The 26,163-nt window shown below is 40.4% G+C and overlaps 1 protein-coding gene and 1 long non-coding RNA gene across 3 annotated transcripts in view; both read left to right on the top strand.

Moving 5' to 3' along the window:
- MACROD2 (mono-ADP ribosylhydrolase 2) overlaps positions 1–26,163 on the top strand; it is a 1,360,465-nt gene that overhangs the window by 1,287,322 nt on the left and 46,980 nt on the right. For both annotated transcript variants that reach the window (XM_030557958.1, XM_030557957.1), the window contains 3 exons: positions 14,811–14,888; positions 15,614–15,688; positions 16,343–16,438. In XM_030557958.1, coding sequence (XP_030413818.1) covers positions 14,811–14,888; positions 15,614–15,688; positions 16,343–16,438 — 249 coding nt within the window. The remainder of the gene's footprint in view (positions 1–14,810; positions 14,889–15,613; positions 15,689–16,342; positions 16,439–26,163) is intronic.
- Positions 1,884–6,493, top strand: LOC115649216. The gene is made up of 3 exons (XR_003999783.1): positions 1,884–1,965; positions 5,774–5,780; positions 6,474–6,493. It is a non-coding gene; the product is annotated as an uncharacterized LOC115649216 (long non-coding RNA).

Below are 26,163 nucleotides of genomic sequence, written 5' to 3'. Positions count from 1 at the left end.
ATAGACTACTTTAAGACTACTTTGCCTATATCGTTGTGAAAGAATATCTCTTTCCTTCCCCACGTGAGAGAGAGACAGGTGAAAAGAGGTTACTTAGAGGAACATTCTCCAGACAGGGAGGTCCATGTGGGCCCTTTTCTTTTCCTGTGGCCTTTAAATGGATGCATCCTTAGTATCCTGCCTCTCCTCAACAGTAAAACAAGATATATTCAGTTTTAGATACCCAGTTCTGCTAAACAGCATTTCCTGCTCTTACAAGCATACATGGACGTTAGGTATTGTTCTCTGGAGGTATCCTATTACTGCAGTCCGTGCCAGCTCTCCATTTACATCATCATAGCATCAGAAACATTGCCTTGTCCCACTGAATCATACTTTCAAATATAGATAACACCCCAAAGAAGTGTTGCTGTTTTATCTTTGAAGTCCTTCATGCATAGCTACTAGCTCATTCTTTGTGCGGTAGCAGTTTTATGCAACACCTTTGGTAGCGCTTCATTAGTAACATGCACATTGAAGTAGTTCCTTTATATATAGTATATATCTCAATTTAGAGATGCTTTATTTATAAATACAGAACACAGTGGTCAGAATGATTAGTGCTTAAAAAGCAGGTAAAATACCTGTAAGACAGACTGCACATAGTCTGTTATGCCTGCCAGGGCCAGTGCAAGGATGTTTCGCGCCCTAGGTGAAACTTCCACCTTGACCCCCCCAACCCCCCCGAGGCGCCCCCCTCGCAGCAGCTCCCCCCTCCGCCCTGAGGCACCCCTCTTGCAGCAGCTCCCCACCCCCCACCCTTCGCCCTGAGGCACCCCCACACCCCAGCTCACCCCTGCTCCATGCACGAGCACCCTGAGCACGCCTTCACTGCTTCACTTCTCCCGCCTCCCAGTTTTGCGGCACCTAAGCTGATTGGCGCCGCAAGCCTGGGAGGTGGGTGAAGTGAAGCAGCCACGGTGTGCTCGGGGAGGAGGCTAGGTCACCTAAATGGTTGCACCGGCCCTGATGCCTGCCCATTCAGAATTGTACCAAGACTACCAACTCACTATAAATAGGCCACTAAGCAGCCATTACGTAATAATGATTTTCTTCTTATAATTGGCTTACGCTCGGTTTGAATCTCTGACTTTGAGGAGAGAGGTTCTGTATCCCATTACAAGTCACCTGCCCCATCAGTTCCCCTGCGCCCTGATTTAATAGTGGTTTTGTGTTGCAGCAAAAACAAAAATGGAGCCTGAGGCCTAACTAAGGAGTGTTATGTAACCCTATCAGAGTTTCTGTACATACTGTACCAATTTTAATTCATTAGCACTTAATAAGAACTTAATTTACATCTGAAGGTCAACTAAATTAAATCATATGTTAATTAATTTTAAAAATAAAATATCAGTGTATTTCCAGGTGTTCGTGGAAGTCTGTCCTTTGGGAACTATAAACCATATAAAGCATGTTGCTATTTTTCTGCAGTCATTGAATTTCAGTTAAAATATCAGCCAGCCAGAGGATGTTTTTTCTCTGTAATATTGGAATTAGGAATATGTTTGGGGGTGTCCTTTGTTAGACACTGTAGGTAATTGTCCTGTTCTAATCAGCACTGGTGAGGCCTCAGCTGGAATAGTGTGTCTAATTTTAGACTATACTTTAGGAAAGATGTGAAGAAACTGGAGAGAATCCAGAGGAGAGCAACAAAAATGATTAAAGGTCTAGAAAAAATGACCTGTGAGGAAAGATTAGAAAACCTGGGCATGTTTAGTCTTGAGAAAAGAAAACTAAGGGGGGTGGGACCTGATAATAATCTTCAAATATGTTAAGGGCTGTTATAAAGAGGATGGTGATCAATTGTTCTCCATGTCCCCTGAAGGCAGGACAAGGAGTAATGGGCTTAATCTTCATCAAGAGAGACTTAGGTTAGATCACAGGAAAAAACTTTCCAACTCTAACGGTAGTTAAGCTCTGGAATAGGTATCCAAAGGAAATTGTGGAACACCGTTATTGGAGGTTTTTAAAAACAGGTTGGATAAACATCTGTCAGGGATGGTCTAGATTTACTTAGTCCTGCCACGAGGAGAGGGCTGGACTTGATGACTTCTCAAGGCCTTTCCAGCTCTATGAGTCTATAAGTCTAACAAACTCAGTTCATATAATAAAGAGAACTGTATGCATCCCGGGAATATGTTAATGCTCATGGATCTTAAAGGTCCTGTTTGATCAGTTGTAGTTCTCACCATGGAAAGAGTCCTGATGTCCTAAAGACTCAAGAATCAACCCAGGATAAACAAGCCACTAAAAGATATAAATGGTCCAAATTCAGGGGCATCATGTAAGCTGGTATAAATTACATGTCAGTAGGTTGATGAAAAAAACCTGAATCAAAAGCCAAGGTTTTAAAAATCTAGGTGCCTAAACTTAGGCTCCTAAGTCCATATTTAGGCACCTACATGAGCAACCTGATTTTCAAAAGTGCAGAGAACTAAGCAGCTAACATTAATTTTTTTGAAATTTCACCCTTGGGCAGGCCTGGAACTTTTTTTGGTATATGAAAATAATACCTTTTAGATGGAAAAGTTTCAACAGCCTTAACTATACCTGTAACCATGTGTTCCAGTTGCAATGATCATATTTTCTCTTTGATGTGTATAAAGATTTCTAGGAAGCCACATTGGCGAGCATGAACCAGTCTGGATCGCCAGCCATTACCACCTGCCAAATGTTTCTTTTCATAGTGCCCCTCACACCTATCATTTTTAGAAATACAGGAGGTTCATTATTCACTTTGTTTTTTAATCTGCCCTCTCCCCAGCTCAGTATGTCCAGGCTGTGTCCAGATCCTGTCACTCTATCCTCCGTAAAATCTCCAAGTTCTTTTCTCTCTGTCCACACAGCTAAAACTCACCTGGATCTTCATCCATCTCGACTACTGAAACTTCCGCTTACCTCTTTTTCTTGGTACCAATCCTTGATCCATTTAAAATGTGCTACCTAAATAATCTTCCTGCTCAGTCAATCTGACCATGTCACCCCTACCCCCTCTGTGTCACTTCTCTGACTCTCCATTGTAGAAGATGCAGGCTTCTGCTCCTTACCTTTTGAGGCCCTTTCACATTTCAGCTCCTCCTTACCTCGCTGCTCAGGGCAAATATGTAATCTGCTAATGTTATCAGCCTCGATTTCCTGTTTGTCTGCTTCTTCTGTTAAGAGATTAGCACTCTATTCTTTATCTTCCCTTATGCATGGAACAGCCTCCCTTAAACTTATCTGTAAAGCCGTTGAAGACCCACTTCTACAATGCTAATTGTTAGTCTGGCCAGTAGCGCCTTCTATGGTTCCAATTGCTAGTGTGTTCAAGAGGGTCCTCCTTGGTGCTAACTGTTAGCATGGTGTTGGGAATTCCTTTGAGACCTTTTCCATTCGGCTTATCCAGAACACTTCGTTCTCAGAAAACATTTTATTCAGTTCTTTGGGATCCAAAACACTCAGTTTGACTCTGGATTTCATCACTCAGGTTCCTTTATCTGGCGTAGAGCAAAGCTACACTGAGTTGATCAGACTCACGCTTAGGGGGTGGGTATACAGCGAACCACATATCCGAAGTTACACAGATAGCCTCTTCCTTTATGTACATTTACACTTTACATTGCATTTGCTATACATTACACTGCCCGTTTTTGGATTGGCGTGGTTACTTTGCAGGAACCAATCCCTGTACAACATGTGCCATCCATGTTCTGGTCACATGGAACCTGATCTTTACATTCCAAGTTTATCTTGTCCATAGTCCCTAGCATCAAGGTGTTGTTGCTTCTCTGAGCTAGCACAGACATCTTAATGCCAGCATAATGTTGGTCAAGCCCTTATTTACAACATAACTGGCAATATGAATGGAAGGTTATGCCCACTAAGAATTGAGGCAAGTTACTTACGTGAAGCCAGACCTACACATGGCCACTAGGTCCTTCCACGGTGCTAATCACTCCTGTGTCCACTAGGGCCTTCCATGGTGCTTATCACTAGTGTTGCCAATATGGCCTTCAACAGTGCTAATTGCTATCGTGGCTCGTGAGGCCTTCCATAGTGCTAATCACGAGCATGAGCAATAAGGCCTTGTCAACTGTTCTTGGTGCAGTCTCTCTGGGGGTCTCAGCTTTTTCCTAACTAATCTTTTCCAATTCGTCTGCAATGAGACCAGTCCATACATTATTAACTTAAATTGAGTCAATCAGCCCTTCAGTTCCAGGGCTTACAGTTTCCTTGTGGGTTTCTCAGAGGCAGCCTTGTGTGGGGTTGTTACCCCTCTGCTAGCTCTGGCTTTTTTATCTTCTTTTCCCTCTCTGTTCTCCCTTCTTTGTAGTTGGGCTTGTTTTCTGTATTGGTCATGGCTGTGGCTGCATGGCTCCACCATTCACAGTCCTGGATGCTGCATGGGGGTCTGATCAACCTGACTGCCTGTCACTAGGAAAGACTCTCCTCTCCCTTCTGTCTATTACCATTAACCCCATTACAGACTTTCTGTGGTACTAATTGCTAATGTGGCCACTAGGGCCTTTTCCTGTACTAATCACTAGCATGGCCTCTAGGATTTTTTACTGTGCTAATCAGAAGCATGGCCAGTAGGGCCTTTTACTGGGCTAATCACTCACATAATCAGTAGGGCCTTCTATGGTACCAGCTGCTACCATAGTCAGTAGGATCTTCCAGGATACTAATCAGCAGCCTGGCAACTAGGGCTTTCCATGGTCCTAATCACTAGCATGGCCAGTAGGGCTTGCTGCTTTACTAATTGCTAGTAAGCCTACTCAGACCTTCTATGGTACTAATTGCTAACATAGTTAGAAGGCCTTCCATGCAGCTCTTTTAACTAAGAGGTAACAAAGGTAATAAGAAAACTTTCTACAAATACATTAGAAGCCAGAAGAGGACCAAGGACAGGGTATGCCTGTTGTTCCATGAGTGGGAGGGGAGATATAACAACAGAAAATGTGGAAATGGCAGAGGTACTTAATTACTTCTTTGTTTCAGTTTTCACCAAGAAGGTTGGTGGTGACTGGACATCTGAAACAGTGAATGTCAGTGAAAATGAGGTAGGATCAGAGGCTAAAATAGGAAAAGAGCAAGTTAAAAATTACTTAGACAAGTTAGATGTCTTAAAGTCACCAGGGCCTGATGAAATGTATCCTAGAATACTCAAGGAGCTGACTGAGGAGTTATCTGACCCACTAATGATTATCTTTGAAAAGTCATGGAAGACGGGAGAGAATCCAGAAGACTGGAAAAGGGCAAATATAGTGTCAATCTATAAAAAGGGAAATAAGGACAACCTGGGGAATTACAGATCACTCGGCTTAACTTCTGTACCTGAAAAGATAATGGAGCAAATAATTAAGCAGTCAATTTGCAAACATCTAGAAGATAATAAGATGATAAGTAACACTCAGCATGGATTTGACAAGAACAAATCATGTCAAACCAACCTGATAGCTTTCTTTGACAGGTAACAAACCTTGTGGATAGGGGGGAAGTGGTAGATGTGGTATATCTTGACATTAGTAAAGCTTTTGATACTGTTTCACATGACCTCATAAACAAACTAGGGAAATGCAACTTAGATGGAGCTACTATAAGGTGGGTGCAAAACTGTTTAGAAAACTGTTCCTAGAGAGTTTTCAGTGGTTCACAGTCATGCTAGAAGGGCATAACAAGTGGGGTACTGCAGGATCAGTTCTGGGTCCGGTTCTGTTGAGTAAAGTTTGCAGATGATACCAAGCTGGGAGAGGTTGCAAGTGCTTTGGAGGATAGGATTTGAATTCAAAATGATCTGGACAAACTGGAGAAATGCTCTTAAGTAAATAGAATGAAATTCAGTAAGGACAAATGCAAAGTACTCTATTTAGGAAGGAACAATCAGTTGCACACATACAAAATGGGAAATGACTACTTAGGAAGGAGTACTGCAAAAAAGGATCTGGGTGTCATAGTGGACCATAAGCTAAATATGAGTCAACAGTGTATCACTGTTGCAAAAACGAACATCATTCTGGGATGTATTAGCAGGTGTGTTGTAAGACATGAGAAGTAATTCTTCCTCTCTACTCCAAGCTGATTAGACCTCAACTGGAATATTGTGTCCAGTGTTGGTCTCCACTTTTCAGGAAAGATGTGGACAAATTTGAGAAAGTCCAGGGAAGAGCAACAAAAATGATTAAAGGTCTAGAAAACATGACCTATGAGGGAAGATTGAAAAAATTGGGTTTGTTTAGTCTGGAGAAAAGAAGACTGAGAGGGGACATGATAACAGTTTTCAAGTAAATAAAAGGTTGTTACAAGGAGGAGGAGGTAGAAAAATTGTTGTTCTTAACCTCTGAAGATAAGACAAGAAGCAATGGGCTTAAATTGCAGCAAGGGAGGTTTAGGTTGGACATTAGGAAAAACTTCCTAACTGTTAGGGTGGTTCAGCACTGGAATAAATTGCCTAGGGAGGTTGTGGAATCTCCATCATTAGAGATTTTTAAGTGCAAGTTAGACAAACACCTGTCAGGGATAGTCTAGACAACACCTAGTCCTGCCATGAGTGCCGGAGGCTGGACTAGATGACTTTGAGGTCCCTTCCAGTGCTATGATTCTATGATTCTGTTTGCAAGCATGGCCCACTACAGCTTTCCATGGTGCTAATCGGTAGCATGGTCACTAGGGCCTTTTACTGAACTAAGTGCTACCATTGCCACTAGGGCCTTCCATGGTGCTACTCACTAGCATGGGCAGTTGGACTTTCTGGCAATTATCTATATTATTGATTTATTTATATATCTTATTAATTTTTTTAATACTCACTTACTGAAAACCATCTAGCAGTAATCATATCTGGTCTATGAAAACACAATTCCATTAGCCTCCCTTTCCCATTCCAGCTGGTTGTAGTGCACCTGTTCATTGCGTCTTGTTTTAATAATATTGCAAGCTCCTCAGGGCAGGGAACTATCTCCAGCTTTGTTTTTGTACGAGGCCTAGCATTGTGCATAGCACAATGCTTCTCTGATCCCGAATGGAGCCTCTAGATCAGACGTGGGCAAACTACGGCCCATGGGCCACATCCAGCCCGCAGGACGCCTGGCCCCTGAGCTCCTGGTGCAGGAGGGCCTCCCCTGCTGTTCCCCCTCCCTTGCAGCCTCAACTCACGCTCTCCACCATCGGTGCAATGCTCTGGGCGGCTGGGCTGTGAGCTCCTGGGGCAGTGCAGCTGCAGAGCCGGGTCTGATCCCGTGCTCTGAGCTGTGTGGCCTGGCTCCATCCAGGCGGCATGACTGTAGCGCCACCAGTTCTCCAGGCAGCACAGTAAGGGGGCAGGTAGCAGGGGAGGTTGGATAGAGGGCAGGGGAGTTCGGGGTGGTGGTCAGGGGATGGAGGTGGTCAGGGGTTGGGGGGGTAGGGGAATGAATGGAGGCAGGAGTCCCAGGGAGGCAGTCAGGAAGGAGGAGGGGTTGGATGGGGCAGCAGGGGGCAGTCAGGGGTAGGGGTTCCAGGGGCAGTCAGGGGACAGGGAGAAGGGGTGGTTGTATGGGGAAGGGATCCTAGGGGTGGGGGGCATCAGGAATGAGTGGAAGGATTGGATGGAGTAGCGGAGGTCCAGGGGCAATCAGGGGACAGGGGTGTGTGGATGGGGTAGGGGTCCCAGGGGTCAGGCAGTCAGAGGACGGAGTAGGGGTGTGTGGATGGGGTAGAGGTCCTGGGGGGGCGGGGGCGGTCAGGGGACAGGGAGTGTGGGGGGGTGGATGGGGTAGAGGTCCTGGGGGGGACAGATAAGCAGTGAGGGCCGGGCCATGACCCCCTCCCCTAACTGGCCCTCTGTACAATTTCTAAAACCCAATGCAACCCTCAGGCCAAAAAGTTTACCCACCCCTGCTCTAGATGCTACCACAATATAAATAATTAATTATGGGCATCATTCTGATTCTGTTGTGAGTAGGAAATGGTCTCTCCTCTTGGAAACTCCCTGAGTTGTTAGAGGAGATTTCCCTCCTTTCCCCTCAGAGAATGATTAGACTCCATAAAGCTGGATTAAAATGCAATCTTGGCAGATATAAAAATAACATTTTAAAGTCAAAGCTCAAGAATATCTCCCTAAATTCTCATAAATCTCCATTTTATAGTATTCCGTTTTAACACATTTTTCTCAATTTATGAGGCACAAGAATACCCTAATCATGTGCCAGCTTCCATGCACACCATTACCTCTAATTTTGGATGCCTGCTTGATTTCTTTCACTCTAGAAATATTCCAGTCTTTTTTCACAGGATCACACTTAAAAATAAAATGCAGTGAACCCTTTTCATTCATAGTGGCCTGCTTTTCCCCTCTTTAGTCTTCTAAAACATGATGATTTATCTGGAGTGTATGCAAGAACCAGATGTGTTGCATATTAGAAATGACAGGTAAATAAGCCGTGCAATGAATAGCTGGGGAAATGAATCTTAAAAAGATCATTAAAACCACTTAACATTCAGATCTTACCATTCCCCCTCTTCCTGAATGTTTGCAGATGTTATGTTTGAGCAATGTTGCCTTATATAGTCTGAAAGACAGGGGAAAGGATGCTCTTTTGTACAGGGTATGTATGTATGTATACCTATTTACAGTAAGAACAGTGGTGATAGTTTATTGCAAACTGTATACCTCCCCTGGGGCTGTATCTCACAAACAGGCAGTGTTCTAAAAGTTTGTCAACCATTCATGTGGTTTATTCACATCCATGAGCTACAAGTCTGAGCCTTGCAATCCCTGGTGTGAGGGAACATCTATTAGGTGTAGGTGTAGCCACTAATGTAATAAAAGATTAAATCAAAACTAGTCTGATTAGTACAAGTGGGAAGAGGACCTGCTATATTCAAAGACAAGGAGAGTCACATTGTGCTGTTTGAAATACCACAAAGCCACTCTTCCTCTTATTAAAAAAAACTTTTAAAAACAAAAAACAAAAACAGAACAGAGCCCTATAAGTGACCCTGGTTTAGCTTTCTGGTTTTTAAAAACAGAAAATGTTGTAATTGCAGATCCTGAGTTAATCACTCTTAGAAATTGCTGCTAGTGGCTTGATTTTAAGATGGAGACTGAGGGCCTGATTCTCATTTATAGTAAGGTTCCTTCTCACATCTCTAGCCATTTAAATGGCTTCAGAGAAAGTGGGCATAAATGACATTTGCATGCCCCATTAAGGCTCCTTTACACTCCCAGGGAGGTATGTATATATACAGCCTATGTATGTAAAGAGAAAGGTCATGCAGTAACATAAAGCAGAGCAGGAAGGGCAAACAGAAAGACTCAGAGTAAGAGAAGGGTAAAGAGGACAAGGGGCTCCGTCCTACAAGGTGCTTAGCGCTCTGGCTTTGATCCAGCAAAGCACTTAAGCACCTGCTTACCTTTACCAGTGCGAGTAGTCCCATAGACTTCAGCGTGTGTGCTCCTGTGATTAAAATGAAGCAGGTACATCGCTAAGGTGCTCAGAATCCACTAGAACAGCACAAAAATGTGCTGAAGGTCTATAACAGAGACAGGCAAGAGCATGCAGCTTGTAGGACAGTCTCTATTTTCTTGCATTTAGTAAAATATAAAAAAAAATCCCAAATGACCCACAAATAGGAAAAGAGAAATTTATCTTTTAATCACTCAATTAGTGTAGCGGTTCCTGCTCCCGGCCCCGCCACAAACGCAGTCAGAGACCAACTGAAGTGCAGCACTCATGTCATTTTATTGTTTGTGTCCATTCTCGCCACATATTCTTTACAGAGACCAACACTCTGGAGGACTACTAACTTCCCAGCCAGCAGGGATCTGGAGCCCACACTCCTCCCTTTCCTGTCTCTTAGCCAGCTTTACAGGGCAGGCTGGCTACCCAGGCCTGCAGGTGGATCCACTCTGGTCATTAGGGCATGACCCCTCAGCCAGCCCAACTAATACCCTTCTTCCTCTGGAACAGGGCAAACAGGGGCCTGGCTTGTTTCTCCTAGCTAGCACCCTGTTACAATGCGATAATCATTTCCTCCTCTCCCAATGTTTAGGGTGCTGTGGTCACCATCAAGGTAGAGCATGACATTCTGCTTCAGCATTGCTCTGTAACATTGAATTGTTTGCAGTTATTTGCCGAGCAGCCTTAGTACAAGGGTTTAAGAAGGTTGGGAGGAGAATATCAGCAAGAAGGAAGTGTAGAGGGAAGAACAGCATCAAGAAAGAGGGTTGTGGTAAGAGCTCATATGTTGTATAAAATAATCATCTCAAAAGCTGTGAACTGGGATGACATGATCCCCCCCTAGGTATCATTCTCACAATATATGTCATCAATATCCATGAGCTTTGTATTCCGGTAAATGAAAGTGGCCTGTCATTTGTCCACTTGTATTTGCATGTGTGTGGCCACCAACAGAGGTCATCATTAGAAAGTCGGCCCTCTCCCACAATTTAAATAGTACAGTTATTTTCAGTTCTGTGTTAAGGAACAAAACTGTAGTGTCTCAGACACCACTATGTGGTAATGGTGGGTAGATGATGACCATTGTGTGTAATTAGAATCAAGCGCACTACAGTTTAAATAGAACTCATGAGCTGGCAGCTGAAATATGCTCAGTGCAGCTAAGTAGCTGGGGGAACAACAATGCTTTTATGCCACCTTCATGGCTCCACGATCATGGAGTTAGCTAGGGTAGTCCCAGTTCCTGGCATAATTTAGAGCAACTTCAGGGTTGCTCTAATTTATGCCCAGCTGCACATGGCCGTAAAGGGTTTGTTTAATATCTAGGGATCACCAGAGAACAGTGTTCCCCACTGAAGCTGTGAGGAGGCAGCAGTGTATAGTCACTACAGTATCTGAATGTAGCCTAGGGATTCCCTTACTCAGAGTTTCTGGCTGCTTTGCCCCATTGAAATGGAGCTGAAGCTCTGTCGTCATATCCATTTTAGGAACAGCTTTTCATGCCCTGTGCTTTACATCTTCTAGTTTTATTTTTGTCATACATTTTCAATAAACTGGATTGCCTTTATAAATGTGGGTTTACTTCTTTCCTATATTTTATTTGTGTTAGTCCTAAAAGTAAATTTATCTTTGGCCCCTTTAACTTGAATATTTGATGTAATATTTGCATTTGGGGGAAAAAAAATCTTTTATATTGTCTTGACCTTAAAGATTTTGAAAGTCAAAATCTGCATACCAATGTAATGCCTGATCTCTGCTGCTGAAATAACATCGGCTGACTCTCACAATTAGGTAATAATTCTTGTCCATGTTACTTTCTTTGCAAAAAAAAAAATTTAAAAAAAGTAATACAAAGTCCTCACTACAGCTTATCTAGAATAATTTAGAATCCTATATTATTATATTGCTTTTTACAACTCAGAAATGGAAAACTGTTTAATGAAAAAAATTAAATGATATCATAATAGCAATCTTATATCAGTCAGTCATGCACAACCAATTATGTTATATTAAAATCTGAAAACTGTGCCAAATAACATAGGGGTCTCTAGCTGTGGTGCCTAAGCTAAAGTTCAGCATCACTGACAGTCTAGTGGTATTAGTTTGCTGCTATATTTTCAGTCCTAGACAGTAGGCCAAATATTGGTCTGATGTAAACTGTTTCATACTCCATTGAAAACTAGAGAGCAGCACCCACTTACCTCATGTATGAATTTGGCTCCAAAACTCCATTTGTTGTTATTGACCAATGTTTGTAATTGTTGCTTTGGATACCCTTGAATTGATTTTATGTGAAATTGGAATCATTCCTCATACTTGGAGCAAGATGGGCCAGTCAAACCAAGATTGAAGTCATACGTATAGCAGTATGAAGAAGAATGTACGAGGTATGGGATTGGGTTGCTCAAGAGTATTGTCAATGGCATATAGTGTCCTTCACCTCTGTTGCTAGTTTTAATCCAATGCCCTTTTGGGACTGTTTGAAGGCCGATATGAAATAAATGTGGTGGTTTCCTAGTAGGTGTCCCCATCACAACAGCTGGCATTCACTGGCCCTGTTGTTGGTGTTCTCAGCACAGAGATATGACTAAATAGGTCAGCGAGGCTATTTTCTCACACCTAGATGCAGTACCTTGTAGTAAGGGTAGATGCAGCTTTGTGTGGTAGTTTGGTATAGTGGTGGGGAAACTTGCACTGCCACTCTCTGTGCCTGGGCCATGTCTGTTCTGTAGGTAAGCAGTATGGTGACCAGACAGCAAGCGTGAAAAATTGGGATGGGGTGGAAGGTAGTAGGCACCTATATAAGACAAAGCCCCAAATATCAGGACTGTCACTATAAAATCGGGACATCTGGTCACCCTAGTAAGCAGAGGGCTTCCTTTTCTAGCACTGTCAGTACAACACATCTTATGAACACTGAATTAAAGCACAACCAAAAAGAATATGGCAACTTAGGCCTGGGCTACACTACTGGGGGGGGAGGTGGGCGGTTCAGACTAAGATACGCAACTTCAGCTATGCTATTCATGTAGCTGAAGTCGAAGTATCTTAGTTTGACTTACCTGGCCATCCTCATGGCTGCGAGTCTACTGCTGCGGCGCCCCCATCAACTGCGTTTACTCCTCCTGCCGAGGTGAAGTATGGGTGTCGATTAGCAGATCGATTTATTGAGTCCAGCTGAGACGCAATAAATCGATCCTTGATACATTGAACACTATCCGCCAATCCGGCAGGTAGTATAGACATACCCTTAGACGATAATGCTACATGTCCTGATCATAAACAAACACAGTGACAGTGGATGAAAGCCTGGTACTCTTGATGTTTTTGTCATTTACTTTAGTGGGGCTAGTATTTAATGCAGTGTGATTACACTTTGGTGTAAACTTTGACAATTTCCACGTAGATTTGTATTGTCACCCCCAATTACTGGAGAGATGCTTTAATTGTGAAGTACTCATATTTTGATTAAAGCTACCATCTGATGACATTCTAATTTATTCTAGCTCTTGGCTCAGGTTGAACTGAATAATCCCATTTAAATCATAGCAAAATGTGCAGTCCTGATATGAAAGGAGACCACAAACTGCAGTCCAGCTGATATCAATATGTAGCAGTTTAAGTCCAAACTAAAACAAACAAAAAAGTTCAACAAGGACTAGTTTGGACAGATTTTACACCAGTGAGCTAATTTGAAAAATCTATACATGTTCCATTCTACTTCCAAACTTACTGTCATTCTATGAATGAAATGAGAAGCTGTGCAGGTAATTAAATATTTGCCTTGGGGAATTATTTGCAGTTAATTAAAGCCACACACTTTCAGTGCATACCTGCTCTGCAGATTATTAAATTTAGATCAGATGTTAACTACCCAGGTTTCTCACTTATCCATCAAAGATTGTTCTCGGCAGGTTTAAGGAACAGCGTTCTATGGTGGCACTCTGTGCTATTTTAGAAGAAGGAAATGTGTGGAAGTGGTGCTCTAATATATAAACATTTTTTTTCATAACTCTACTCGTTAAGTTTCCTTGTAGGAATCTGTCAGCATGGGCCAGTTTTACCAACTGGCACAACTTTGGGATATGTTCGCCTCTTGATACATATGCACACATCCCCTCTTCTTATAGTGATCACTGGCATTATTATTATCTCAAGAGGAGTATTTATCCCTAAAGTTTGGAAAACTTCCATTCACTTTTGTCTCTGTGGCCTGTGCTAAAAAGGGTCAAATGCAAAGCTGTGCAGATAATGATTCCCCAAATGTCTCGGTGATGGGTGGAATATAAAAACATAGACTTTATGGGCCCAGTTGAACAATATATCACCATATAGTTCTATAATGTTATTTTCACCACTATAAATGACACAGTAACGGTGTGGTCTGCATTGCCAAACATTTTCCTTCATATCTTTTAACATTATGCGCTATTTGTATGTTAATTAGATCGGCAGCTAGTGCAGAAGAATGAGAGTTCAGACTCTTGCTCTAGTTGTTGTTTTGACACTGGCTCAGTGTACGATCTTGGACAATTCACTTAGCTAGTCTGGATCTCAATTTCCTCATGTACTAAGCAAGTGTACTAACATCATCATCATCAGGAGTGAAGTCTGGGACCACTGATGTTAACAGGACTTTTACCATTGACTTTAACAGGACTATGAGTTCACCTAAGATATGACAGGGGTTAATGTTTTTAAAGTGCTTTGGGATCCACACCTGAAAAGTGCTCCTGTAACCCACACACCTCCTGGGTGTGGTGTTCTGGCCTATCGAGTGGCACCAAGACCACTTAGAGAGAGAGATTAACGAGTCTGCTCTTCAGCCTTCGCTAATAGCCATATTACTTTTAGCTCATGCAGTAGAGGCTCTGGTACTAAGCTCCAGAGGTCCCCAGTTCAATCCTGCCCACTGGCGACCAGGGTCTGTCATGTTACAATACTGCTATTGCAAAGAAATGAATAATATAGTTAATCAAGTAGGTGGGTTATTTTTCCTGTTATTGGCCATACCTTTGTATTATTTAGCTCTTTAGAAATTAATTTTCTGATTCCATGCTGATTTTCTTATATTTTCTTTACATTTAGTTCCTTATTAGAAGTCAGTAATGCAGACCATGTAACACTTAATAACTGTACAGTTTCTGAAATTAATTTGAGCAATTTACATCTGTGCTATGTTTTTAATTATATTTAATATTATGTTTAAACAAAAAGAAATTCTGTCAGAGTAATTTAATACCAAATATGAACCCGGTATTTTTAAGTGCTGGATTCAGGTGTCCTAAGTAGTTTTCAGATTTTGCCACCAGAAAACAACTACAAGGTTTTTTTGTTTGTCGTTTTTATCAGATTCCTCAAAGGATTCCAAAGCCACACAAGAGAATGACCCAGCACTTCATGCAATGTGTGAAGAAGATCAAGATGAAGGTAAAGTTACCTGTTGAAATTCTTTAAGATGCAAATAGTGAATCAATTGGAATCTAAGTTGTTTTAATTATAGCATTCAACTTTTTCACCTGTGACCTTTGTTGCCTCAGAAAAATGTCTATTATATAACTAGTAGATGATGTATGCCAATCAGTCTTGATACTGTAGTCTCTAATGTTACCGAAAAAGAAACAGGCCTCCAAATACTTTATTTTAGCCATGTTGATTCTGGGTCACCTCAGAGCATTATGTTTTTGTTACCAGAAGCCTGCTATATTGGTTTCATTGCTATATGTAACTTGAGTGTCAAGTACAGGTGGTTTGAAACAGCTGCTAGTTCATACTCTGGTGACAGCCAAAAATCTTTGTCAGAGAAAGTTTCAGAGCTCCCAAATGATAGACAATTCATCGTGGTTGAACCATCAAACTCAGTATGCTCACAAAAAACAGAACACAATAGTCCAGAGTTTCCATTAAGTGTGGTCTATTTTGACTACTACTTCATTCTAAATACTAATACTGGGGAGAACTTTAATACCTTTTAAAGCTATTTGTTTTTAACTTTTATAAAGTGACCCCAATGTTATAATTGCTAATTAGAAAGCAGGCAAGCTGGCTTCAGAGAAATATGCTGTATATTGGTTTTGTACCCAGTTTTAATGTTCTATCTTCTGTATTCACGTAAGTATCCCATTGATGTTATTTCCAATCTTTGATGTTAACAGGACCACAGGATGTTTCCACAACTGATGAAATGAAAACTCAGACAGATTCCCAGAGCTCCTGCATGGAGACAGAAGGTATGAAAAATGCTATCTAAACAATGAGTTAGATAACAGTGACTCTTGACTAATTATCAACAGAAGCTCTGCTATGGCACTTGAGGTACCACAGTTATTCCTCTATACCTAGAAGGCCACATTCATTGAATTGCCCTTCCTTATGCCAGATCCAAATTTGGCTCAGAATAGGAAATAACAGTGGTATCTTCAGTAGCTCTTGGTGGTGAATGCTGACTTTTTAATGGCATCCACTGTAAAAGTGAAAAATTAAGGGCTAGATTGTGCAACCCCTACCCATGACAGTGAGCACTTAGGTCCCTATCATGCCAGGTGATGAACGGTCTGGCACTAGTCCAGCAAAATATTTAAGCACATGCCTACCTATAAGCATGTGATTTCAGTGGGACTAGGTAAGCTTAAGTGAAGCATGTGCTTTACTGGGGTGGGGTCAGAGTGCCCCTTGCAGGATCGAACCAATGTTCACAGGAATAATCCCTCAGCCTCACTGGCACTGCTTACATGAATACTCAGCAGTGTGAGAAGGATTCTACAATCTGGGTCTATGCTGATGTTTTCAGTGATGACCACTGTAGCATATATTAATCATTTTATTCAGCATGAGTTCTGAACAACAAACTGCCTAACTTCTGTTTCCCATCACATCCTATTCAGAGCCCCTGGCAAATAAAGAGGATGCAATCAAAGTTGAGAAACCAATGACTGCTATAGTAGATGAAAATAAAGAAGAAAGCAAAGAAGAGGAGACAGGTAAGACTTTCTATACAGTAGAGGTACGCAGAGATTTGAAGAAGGCTGCTGCATGGAATCCAAGTTCTCTTGAAAGCTGTGTTTGTGTTGGTAAGCACACAGCTATTTTTTGTTTTACTACAGCAAAATTAACCACTACAACAATTTTCTTAAATGAAAGAAACACAGAGATAGCAAATGAAGATGATGTTTTAAGTCTTTTTTTCCAGGTGGCGTTAAAATGTTGTTATGTATTTGGTTGGAAGCCACACAAGAAAACATAAGGGGCAGGAAAGTGGTATACTCAAATTTCAAAATGGCTTCGAAATAAACACACAAGCTGTTTATTGTGGGTTTTTTACATTTACCTTCAAAAACTGCTGATTAAAGAAGCAGTTTATCTATATTTAAGTGTCCTTTTTCTTAAATTCATTGGAAGTACAATACTGAGTGTAGTTGCAATAACTGGATATTTAAATGATTTATGAGGTCATAAATAGAGATTTAACAAGTAATGAACTGAGGCTAGTAATTCTAGTAAAGAAACCAACATTTGGAACACACACACATAGAGTCTTGCTGAAGCAGTAATCTTGTCCGAGAGTACAGTATTTAAATCACCACTTATTCTTTTGTTAAGAAACACAGAAGTTCAATTTTTAGAGTTTTAGGAATTCTTGTGGGACCCCTACATCAGGCCAATCATTTATAAAAGTCATGCTCACATAAAAAAGCAATGCATTATGTAAATAATTCTCTAATTGTAAAGCAAATGCAATTATATGACCTTCCTTGGTAGAACATATAGATCAATTACAGCTTCATATTAAAACCCAGACACAATATTTGCTGGAAATCTGGGTCAATACTAACTAGATCTTCCTAATGATGAACTCCTTTTGCCAAGGACATTGATACTGACTTAGTTGCAAACCCACTTAGTTGCAAAAGTATTGACGTTTTTCTTCATTGCAACCCAGGTTACACTTCTCTGCGTATAGCCAGCTTAACAGCATCTTCTCTCTCTCTCCTTTTTTAATGCAAATCCAAGTTGATACTAATCAGACACCTCTTTATTACAAGTAATGTTAATGGTATTGGTGTTGTGTTTTATTACTGACAGTGATAATGTAATCAATATAATACTTATTTCAAATCCAGGTAAATGGTACTCCTCTCTTTCAACTGCAAATCCAGGTTTTATAATATGGACTCATTCAAATCTGCAAATACCAGAGCTATTATGTTAGTTTCTTCCTAATAGAAATTATTTACATTTTATTTTATGCCTCATCAAAAGCAACTTTTGCACAAAGTGTTCTTTCATATTTGTACATTTCCTTCTCTTTAATACTTTATTGTCCCCTACAGCGAGTGACTGTCATTTAGCTCTCAGGGGATAGATTAGATTTCACCATCTGTTCTACCTAGTATTAAAATATCCAGTATTAAGGAAGGTAATGTCAGAAAAGAGGTGTTCTTGGGACTTTTCCTGTCCCTTATTTAAAAGGTTCTGGGATCAACTAAGTTAACGGGTCTTTCTGAACATTTCAGAGCATTGTGGTTCAGGTGTATTAATGATACTTACATATCCAAAGTTCATTGACGTTCATGGAAAGACACCCATTAACTTCAGTGGGTTTTGGATTGGGCCCATAACAGGAGGAAGTACTATGTTGATTCTACACATGGGATAAACTGCATTTGGATAAACCTATACATGTTTCTTATAGTTTGTTTTGAAATGCACCCTCCTTTAAAATACCTCAGGCTGGGGAAATAAATCAATGCTTTTTAAAAATCCAGAGAAGGGAAGGAAAATAAGGCTTTCCCCTTGTTTTATTTCATTCTAATGAGTATAAAAATGTGTAGATAATTTCACAACACATGTTGTAAGCTGCTTTCAGGTTTGATGTGCACAGATGCTACAACATTAGGTTTCAAAGTTAGTCAGCTTGTAAGATGGATCTTGAAAGGAAAGTGGGGTGGGGAATTGAACAGCAGTTGATGCAGATAAAATAGTACAATGAATATGTCCCAGAGAGACATCTAATGGCAAGAGTTCACCTGGCATAAATAAGAGATTTTATATATAACAGTGTCTCATCTAAACACAGAGCTGCCTCATAAACTAATTCAGTTAAATGTTTTCCAGCAGCACCTGCAGTACATTGGAAGTAGAACAAAATAACATATTTTAGACAAGCAACACTGAAAAAGAAGATAATACTAGGGTGTTATTCCAATGAAATAAAATTCAGTCATACTACTTTGGTTTGATATAAAAATTGTGCTTTTGATCCGTGGTAAAAAGACATGTGTATTCCAATTTAAAGAAGTGCAAAATGCCATCCTTGTCTGCTCAATGTCAGTTCCATTTTAGGACTAGGCTGAGATATTAGGCTCAACTCAGAGGAATTATATGTACCGTGTCACCCTAAGAGGAGTGATTGGATTAATGGAAGTTGTCTGTGACCATTCCACATCCATCAGTGGAGGTATAGGACCCGCTAGATGGATAATATGGGTCAGATTCCCCTTGCCAATGCAAACTCTGGTGGAAGGGTTTCTGCATACTCAACCTCACTTCCACTGATAGCCACCACTACCTGAAACATGATGGTCACTAGTGAGAGGACATGTCTACGCGTACTGTGGATTGATGCTGCAGCAATCGAGGTCGATTTAGCGGGTCTAGTGAAGACCCACTAAATCGACCGCAGATCGCTCTCCTGTCAACTCCAGCACTCTACCAGAATGAGAAGCATAAGGTAAGTCAACGGGAGAGCATTTCCCATCAACCCAGCGCAGTGTAGACACCGCAGTAAGTCGACCTAAGCTACATCAACTCCAGCTGCATAACCTAGGTCCACTTATCCCTGTAGTGTAGACAAGGCCAGAGAAAGGGCATGTCCCAGATGGCTGGGTGAAGCAGCATTGAATCAGTGCATGCCTTCAACAATGTCTGCTGACAAGTCTTATGGAACCCTAGGCAGAAACTAGTGTTGCCATCCTGTGCCAGAATGCTAAGGGGCGGGCAGGTTAAAATGCCATTTGCCTTTCCCTGGGCTGAGCCAACAGCTTGCACTTCCATGTGCCCATGGGGGTGAACCTAGGTTTATGCGGTGATGCAGCCAAACACATACATTTTTTCTTTGGGTACATTTCTGATACTATATAAAAATGAGATCTTTCATTTCCATCCCATATATTAAGATAGATTTTATTGGTTGAGGTTGAATATTTTGCATGTTAAACCTGGTGCATTTATATTTTGTAGTGCAAGCTTGGATTCTCTCAATGTATTTTACAATGAAAAACACTTGGTGTGTTCTACAAAAATATGTTTTTTTGGAAACACTGATAAAAATCAAGGTTTATATTATAGAGGTATCTTTTTTCATACTTTAAAAGTTAATATATTACTTGGGAACAAGGAAAGAAAAAGAGAGACAAAGCAAGATGCATTCTAGAGTAACTTTTTTTCAGGTATTAGAATCCACTCAATTCTAGTCTACAAAACAATAAAGAAAACCTGCATTTCTCATAAGATTGGGGAACAATCTCAAATCTTTTTATGATCGCTGACCAACTAGGACATATGGGAAATGCCATACAAATGCTTTTAATTTTCAATTTGGCAATTCTTATATATACTCTTGGAAATGTTGCCATCCTTTTGTAATGGATGAACATGCAGGCTTTAGTGGCATTTTGAATCAGCTCAGTTTTTTTACAGGGCTAATAATGTATAACAAATGAAAACAAAAGTCTCATTACTTGGATGTATATATAACTGTTCCTCGCTCTGAGCCTACTCTCCCCACGTACGTACTCAGTCTCTCCTTATATAAAGATATTGGATCAATGATTTATCTCATCTGTCACCCTTAGAGCCTGCTCTACCCCTTGGAGGACAGTATTATGTGAACAGAAGTATCCATTATTTGACTATTGTGCCCCTTTTCTGTATGTAGAGTTGAATATTGTCTGTTTTCTTATTGCCACCATGATATTACCCTACAATTATTGGAGTTTTGGATAGCTCAAAAACATGTTTGTAATCTCCTCTTTTGTCAGAGCAGTTCTGTCGGAGATTACTGTCTTTTTGCTCTAGTCTGGAAACCAATGCCATTTTCCCAACATCACCTTCTCAGTTTGAGGTGAATATCCTCAGTAGAAGTCCTACTACTATGACACCTGTGATGTTGCGTCTCTCAGAAAAGTGAGAAAGTAAATTCAGAGTAAAATAACTGTGCTTTCCACTCCCGTGTGCACAATGCACAGCTGCTAATTTAATGAAATAACTCTTATAAATGAAGGATCCAATTCGGGTAGCTGCTCACTGCCTACACTATATAGCACAAATGTTTACTTTCCTGTGTGGGGTCTGCAAAAGAGCAGAAGTAGAACTTCACTGAATAGTCAGACACAACCCACCACTGAAGGGCACTTTTTGAAGTGCTGTAATGAATCCACATAGAGGCTAACACATATTAAGTGTCCTACCTATAATTTTGATGCAAAGCTGCCAATATATCTACCAGTAACTGCTTATCCATCATTTGATCCATTCTTCATTTGAACAGCTGAATTCCAGGTTCTTCACCCATAAATTCTTTAGAAATGAATGGTATAAACTTTGAGAAAGTTATATATCCTTGAAATCTGGTGAGGAAAATGTCTCAGTTTTTCTAATATATACTTGCTTCAAGGATTTTCACATATATTTGAAGATATTGACAGAAGTCATAAATTCTTTGCAGTGTCATTATTTGCAATGATAAAGAAACAAAATAAATCTCAGAAAGATTTGAAACAAGACTGACATCTTTATTATGGAGCCACTGTAGTTGTAACTAGCTTTTTTATAAACCCAATTTCTCCTCACCTCCAACACCTTCTCCAAAGAGCTGAAATGGACAAGACGTGTGGAGAGGCGAGATTTTAAAAACTAGAAGTTTTGTTTTTTGGAAAAATCTAATCTATTTTGGAATTTCATGTGTCTAAAATATCTTAAATTAGAAACTCCATATGTGTTTATTGAGTTGTCCTAGTGTAACGTTGACAGACTCCGGTCGTCAGCGGACAGGGTCAAACCTTGGACTTTTGAAGCTTAATATATGAGTCTACTGCATGAGCTAAAAGCCACATCTCTCTTAGCTAAGGCTGTAGCAGACTCATCAATCTCTAGCTAGGTGCCTCTAGAGGGTGACAAAATGCCATATCAAGCAGGCCTGGGTTACACTAGGAACAAAGGGATTGCTGTACTGAATCAGACCATTGGTTTGTCTAATCTTCGACAGCGGCCCATGCCAGCTACTTCAGATGAAGTGCTTTAGCCTTTCCATGGGAGAAGTTTGTTCCTAAGCCCCATCAGTTATGTCCTGATGCATAAGGGTTTAAAGATCTCATATGTTTTTATTCCTTTGTAATCCAAGATGATGTGGGTCTGACAATCTTCTGCTGATACAAAGCATTAGAGGATAATACCCCCAGGAGCAAGGAGGAAGCAGCTAAGGAAGTGTGGCTCAGGGTAAAGTGTTTCCCAGGGCAGCAACGCTACACATTGACTCTTAAACAGGACTGGTTGTATAAACACAATCTAGCCCTAAATTTGAAATGCAGCACAGAATTCTGCCGCTATCCAGAAAACAAACAAAAAAATATCCCCAGCTTTGAACATTTTGCATGCAGAGAGAAATTCTGTGCAATCAAAAACAGGTGAATTGAGGGTTCAGTCTTGTACTGCATATTTTGCAATGGTCTGATTCCAAGCCATATGGAGAAGTGGATTATCAGAAGAGCAGAAATGCTGGAAGTAGCTGGAGGTGTGTTGAAAACAAAGGTCTCAGTAGAAATCCATGCAGTGTGTACCCCCGAGACTACTTACAAGTTTACAACATGAATCATTTTCTATGCTGTTATTTTTCTAGACAACTTTTTAAAATAGTTTAAAGTGAATGTATTGTGTTTGTGATACGAGCCAGTTAAAGAACTTTCAAAGTGACATTTCAGTATCCAATGAATAGGTCGACTATTCGATCTTTACCTTCAGTGAATATCTCTCATCTCTTTTGGAGGAACCATAGCTGAGGTAAAAATGTAGTGTTGTTTCATTTTCCCCATTATTGTCATTGCTGACAAAGACCGTACAGTAACTCGATTTTTATGAGATTAGGAGAAATGTTTCCCATAGATTTGACATTCTGGTAGGTTTGTATAGAATCCTTGAATGGCTGAGGGTGATGTACTCATGAGTTGCTTTATAAAGTCTGTTAGTTCTGCAGGTTACAGGATTCTATTCTGGACTCTGCAGCAACTAAAAAAGGAAAGTCAGCAGTAGCTCCCCTCCTCCCCAAATAATTCTGCTACATATTCTATGGCCTTGCTGAAGAACCTAAACACAGATAGTGGTATGTGAGGCTTTACAAAGACCATAGCTGCTCTGTATCACTAAAATTACAGTAGTATCAATATATGAATCAATGACAGTGAAGTACTGTGTCATCACAGTGGAACAGACTACTATCTACTACAAGATTCCAAATCATAGCTAATCTACAGGAATCATCAGCTATGTTGTACATTAACAGCAGGTCTGGTTATTACTCTGTCTATGGCAGAGTTTGGACACCAGTTACAACCCTCTAGGAGAAAATAATGTGATATTCTTCTCATAACTGAAAGAATTTCTGTTTCTTTTAATTATTCTCCCTATATCAGATACCCTTCGGCTAGAATGAGTATATGTAAAGAACAGGTGGTGCAAGCTCTGTTTTAAATTTTAATTATTTTTCATTTCTTTCACTGGGAGGATTCCATCTTTCAATGTGCTTTTCTAATAAAAATAGAAACCATTAGGGAATCTTGCCGCTTAAACATTTTTCCACAGTCATTTTATGACATCTGCTTTGATGGTAGGGAACGAAAAAGAAAAAAAGACAAGCAAATATTTTTTACATTTATGGCAGTTTAAAGTTTATAGTTTAAAGTGTTTGATTTTTTTCTTCATTTTATCGCCAGCAAGCAGAACAGAAATGCTATAAAAATGAATTAGCCATTTATTCTCCACTTAAAAGAAACTGTTTATTCTGAAAATTTTTTGAAATGTGGCTTTTGCTTTTTTCAATTAACTAATTTTTTGTCCTGAATAGAAACACATTCAACATTAAATCTAATAAAATAACTGTTCAGGAATCTTCCAACGAAAAGAAAATCTCAGAGAACCCGAATGAGAAATTGGATATTTTTCAAGATATTTACCACAATAATAGTGCCAATAAATATATAAAACTATATGAAACCCCACTGAAAAGCAGATGATATGAAGTCATTTTAACTTGATATGTTTATGATATTATTTCATGATGTTAGATGTTTTGTACTTGTGACATACATGGTTTAAATAGCTTTAAGACAGTGATAATGCCCTTTTAACATAAAAAAATTGGGTAGATCATGGAATCCATATTTCACATTGTGTTGAAGATTGCTGGTCTTTGGGTTTAGCGGAAATCTCCAGAGAATCAACAGTAGCTCATGCAACTGAAACACATACTTGTTTCAAAACATATCAAATGGCATCCAAGCACATAGTGAAAATACTACAGGAAAGTTTTATAAATTTATCTTAGAAAAAAATTTCCCCCTAGAAATAGGGACTGCATGGTTAATAACACATCTAGAAATTAGCTTGAACACCTGAAAAATATGACACTATTTTTTACACAAAAACAACAAACTTATTATATAGGAGTCTATTCTTTCCACTGAATTGTGAGTTTAACTCCTATAAATGATAACAAGAATTTCATGTGCATATTAAAATAGATCCAAAATGGCACATTAATTCCTGGTGTAATTTCATTGTGATATATCTGGGAAGTCACATCGGGGAAGAATTTGGTCCAGCATGTGTATATTTTTGTGTGTCTTAACATTCAACAAGTGAGAGTTCAGGTTATTTTTAGTGAATCACATTGATAGAATTAGTCCAGGACAGGGAATGGTTTTACAGGCATTGGGTCCAACTCAGCTATCTCTATAAATGGCGTTAAGAGGAATCTATAACTGCTTCTTCACTGCCTTACATCTTGTGTAATCATTTAAACCTGTGTAAAGTGGGAGTAAAGTGCTACCAAATTAGAATTCTATATGCCATGCAAGTGGTGGTAGCATTTTACATGTACCTTGCACAAGTATTAATGACCACAAAAGGTGCAAGACCCTATAGCGCTAATGAATATTCAATATTTATTTAAATAAATTCTGTAGGAAGCTTTCATAAGTACACCTCTAGAAGACCCAGAGACTGGGGAATAGATGGAGGAAAGCAAGCAGTGGAGGGGGAAGACTGGATGGGTCTCTTTTGTCTCAAGGTTAGAACAAGAAAGTGTTCCTTAAGAGTAATGCAGTTGTGGGATGAGCTGTCTTAAAAATATTCTCTCAGTCAACCCTTCCTTTTTTTTGACCCTGCTCTCTCCTCTCCCACTAGGGTTAACCGTGATTCTGTCCCCTCCCCCATCTCTGCAATTTTTTCTGTCCCAGGCTCCTCTCTTTAAAGACTGAGGGCCAGATTCTCCTGTAGTTTATGCCTGCTTCTGCACAGCCCCAAGTTGTGGTGTCACAAAGCAGGCACAACCTCCCTTTCACAGAGATGGATGGGGACAGGGCCAGCACTATCCAAAGAATGAGCAGTTCTAGCTGAGGAGATGTGACCAGAGCAACTAAGCTGGGGAGTGCGCTGATTTAGCACATTTCTGCTGCAGTCTCTGGAAGCAGGGCTCCTGTGCAACCTGATAGAAACTAAAATGGTCTCTAACCCATAGAAACCCCAAGCAAGGGAAGTAGTGAAAATATCATCTCCTCACTCAGCTCTTCCATGGTAGTGTCCTCTCCTCGTTTCTTTGAGCCCACTTCTGTCTGTTTTTCTGCCTGTTACTCATACTTTTCCAATAGGTGACTTTCTGTCCCCTCACCTTTTCTTTATACAATTGAGCATTCAGTCATACAGACCTAACCATCTGGAACAGCTTCCCTGCCCTTGGTTGCCTCTCATCAAATTTCACCTCAAGATGAGTGTGAGGTCACCATCAGTAAGCTTGTGCCCTAGTCCTAGGGAAGAAACCTATGATAACGCTGTTTCCAGTTATTGGAGTAATCTGCCAGCAAGGGTAGGGGACCAGGGTTTGAAGTGCATCTCTCATTCTTTCTCCACACACACACACACACACACATACACACACCCTCATTCTCCTTACACACACAGGCTGCAACTGCATGACTCTGTGGGATCCACTCCCTCTCCCAGGGGGTCAGTAGAGTCATCAGAAGTGTTCATTATCTCTCTCTGCAAGTACCATTTTCAAACCTTTCCCTCTATTAAAACTATCAGAACCAACTTGCTAAGCCTTTCTGATGAAACTTGGCTATTCTCCACCCCTTTCTTCCTGTCCTGCCATACTCACAGATGCTACAGAGCCTGCACATTGTGTTGCAACCAGCATAGTTTGCACATTCTTTAGATAGAATATAATCAGCTGCCAAATGTTCTATGAATCTTTTTTGTATGAAAGGCACTAGACAAATATGAATTGCATTGTGTGGTTTTTTCCTCCTCCCTTACTTTATACTGAGCAGGATGCTCACCACTGTAATTGTTCCATAGCTAGCACTTTCTAAACAGAACTCAATGTTCAAACATTTCACAACCTTTTGAGTATTCTTCTCATGTGCTTAGAAGT

The sequence above is a fragment of the Gopherus evgoodei genome, chromosome 3, assembly GCF_007399415.2.
Source record: "Gopherus evgoodei ecotype Sinaloan lineage chromosome 3, rGopEvg1_v1.p, whole genome shotgun sequence".
NCBI lineage: Eukaryota > Metazoa > Chordata > Testudines > Testudinidae > Gopherus > Gopherus evgoodei.
This window is presented reverse-complemented; position numbering and strand designations above follow the sequence as displayed.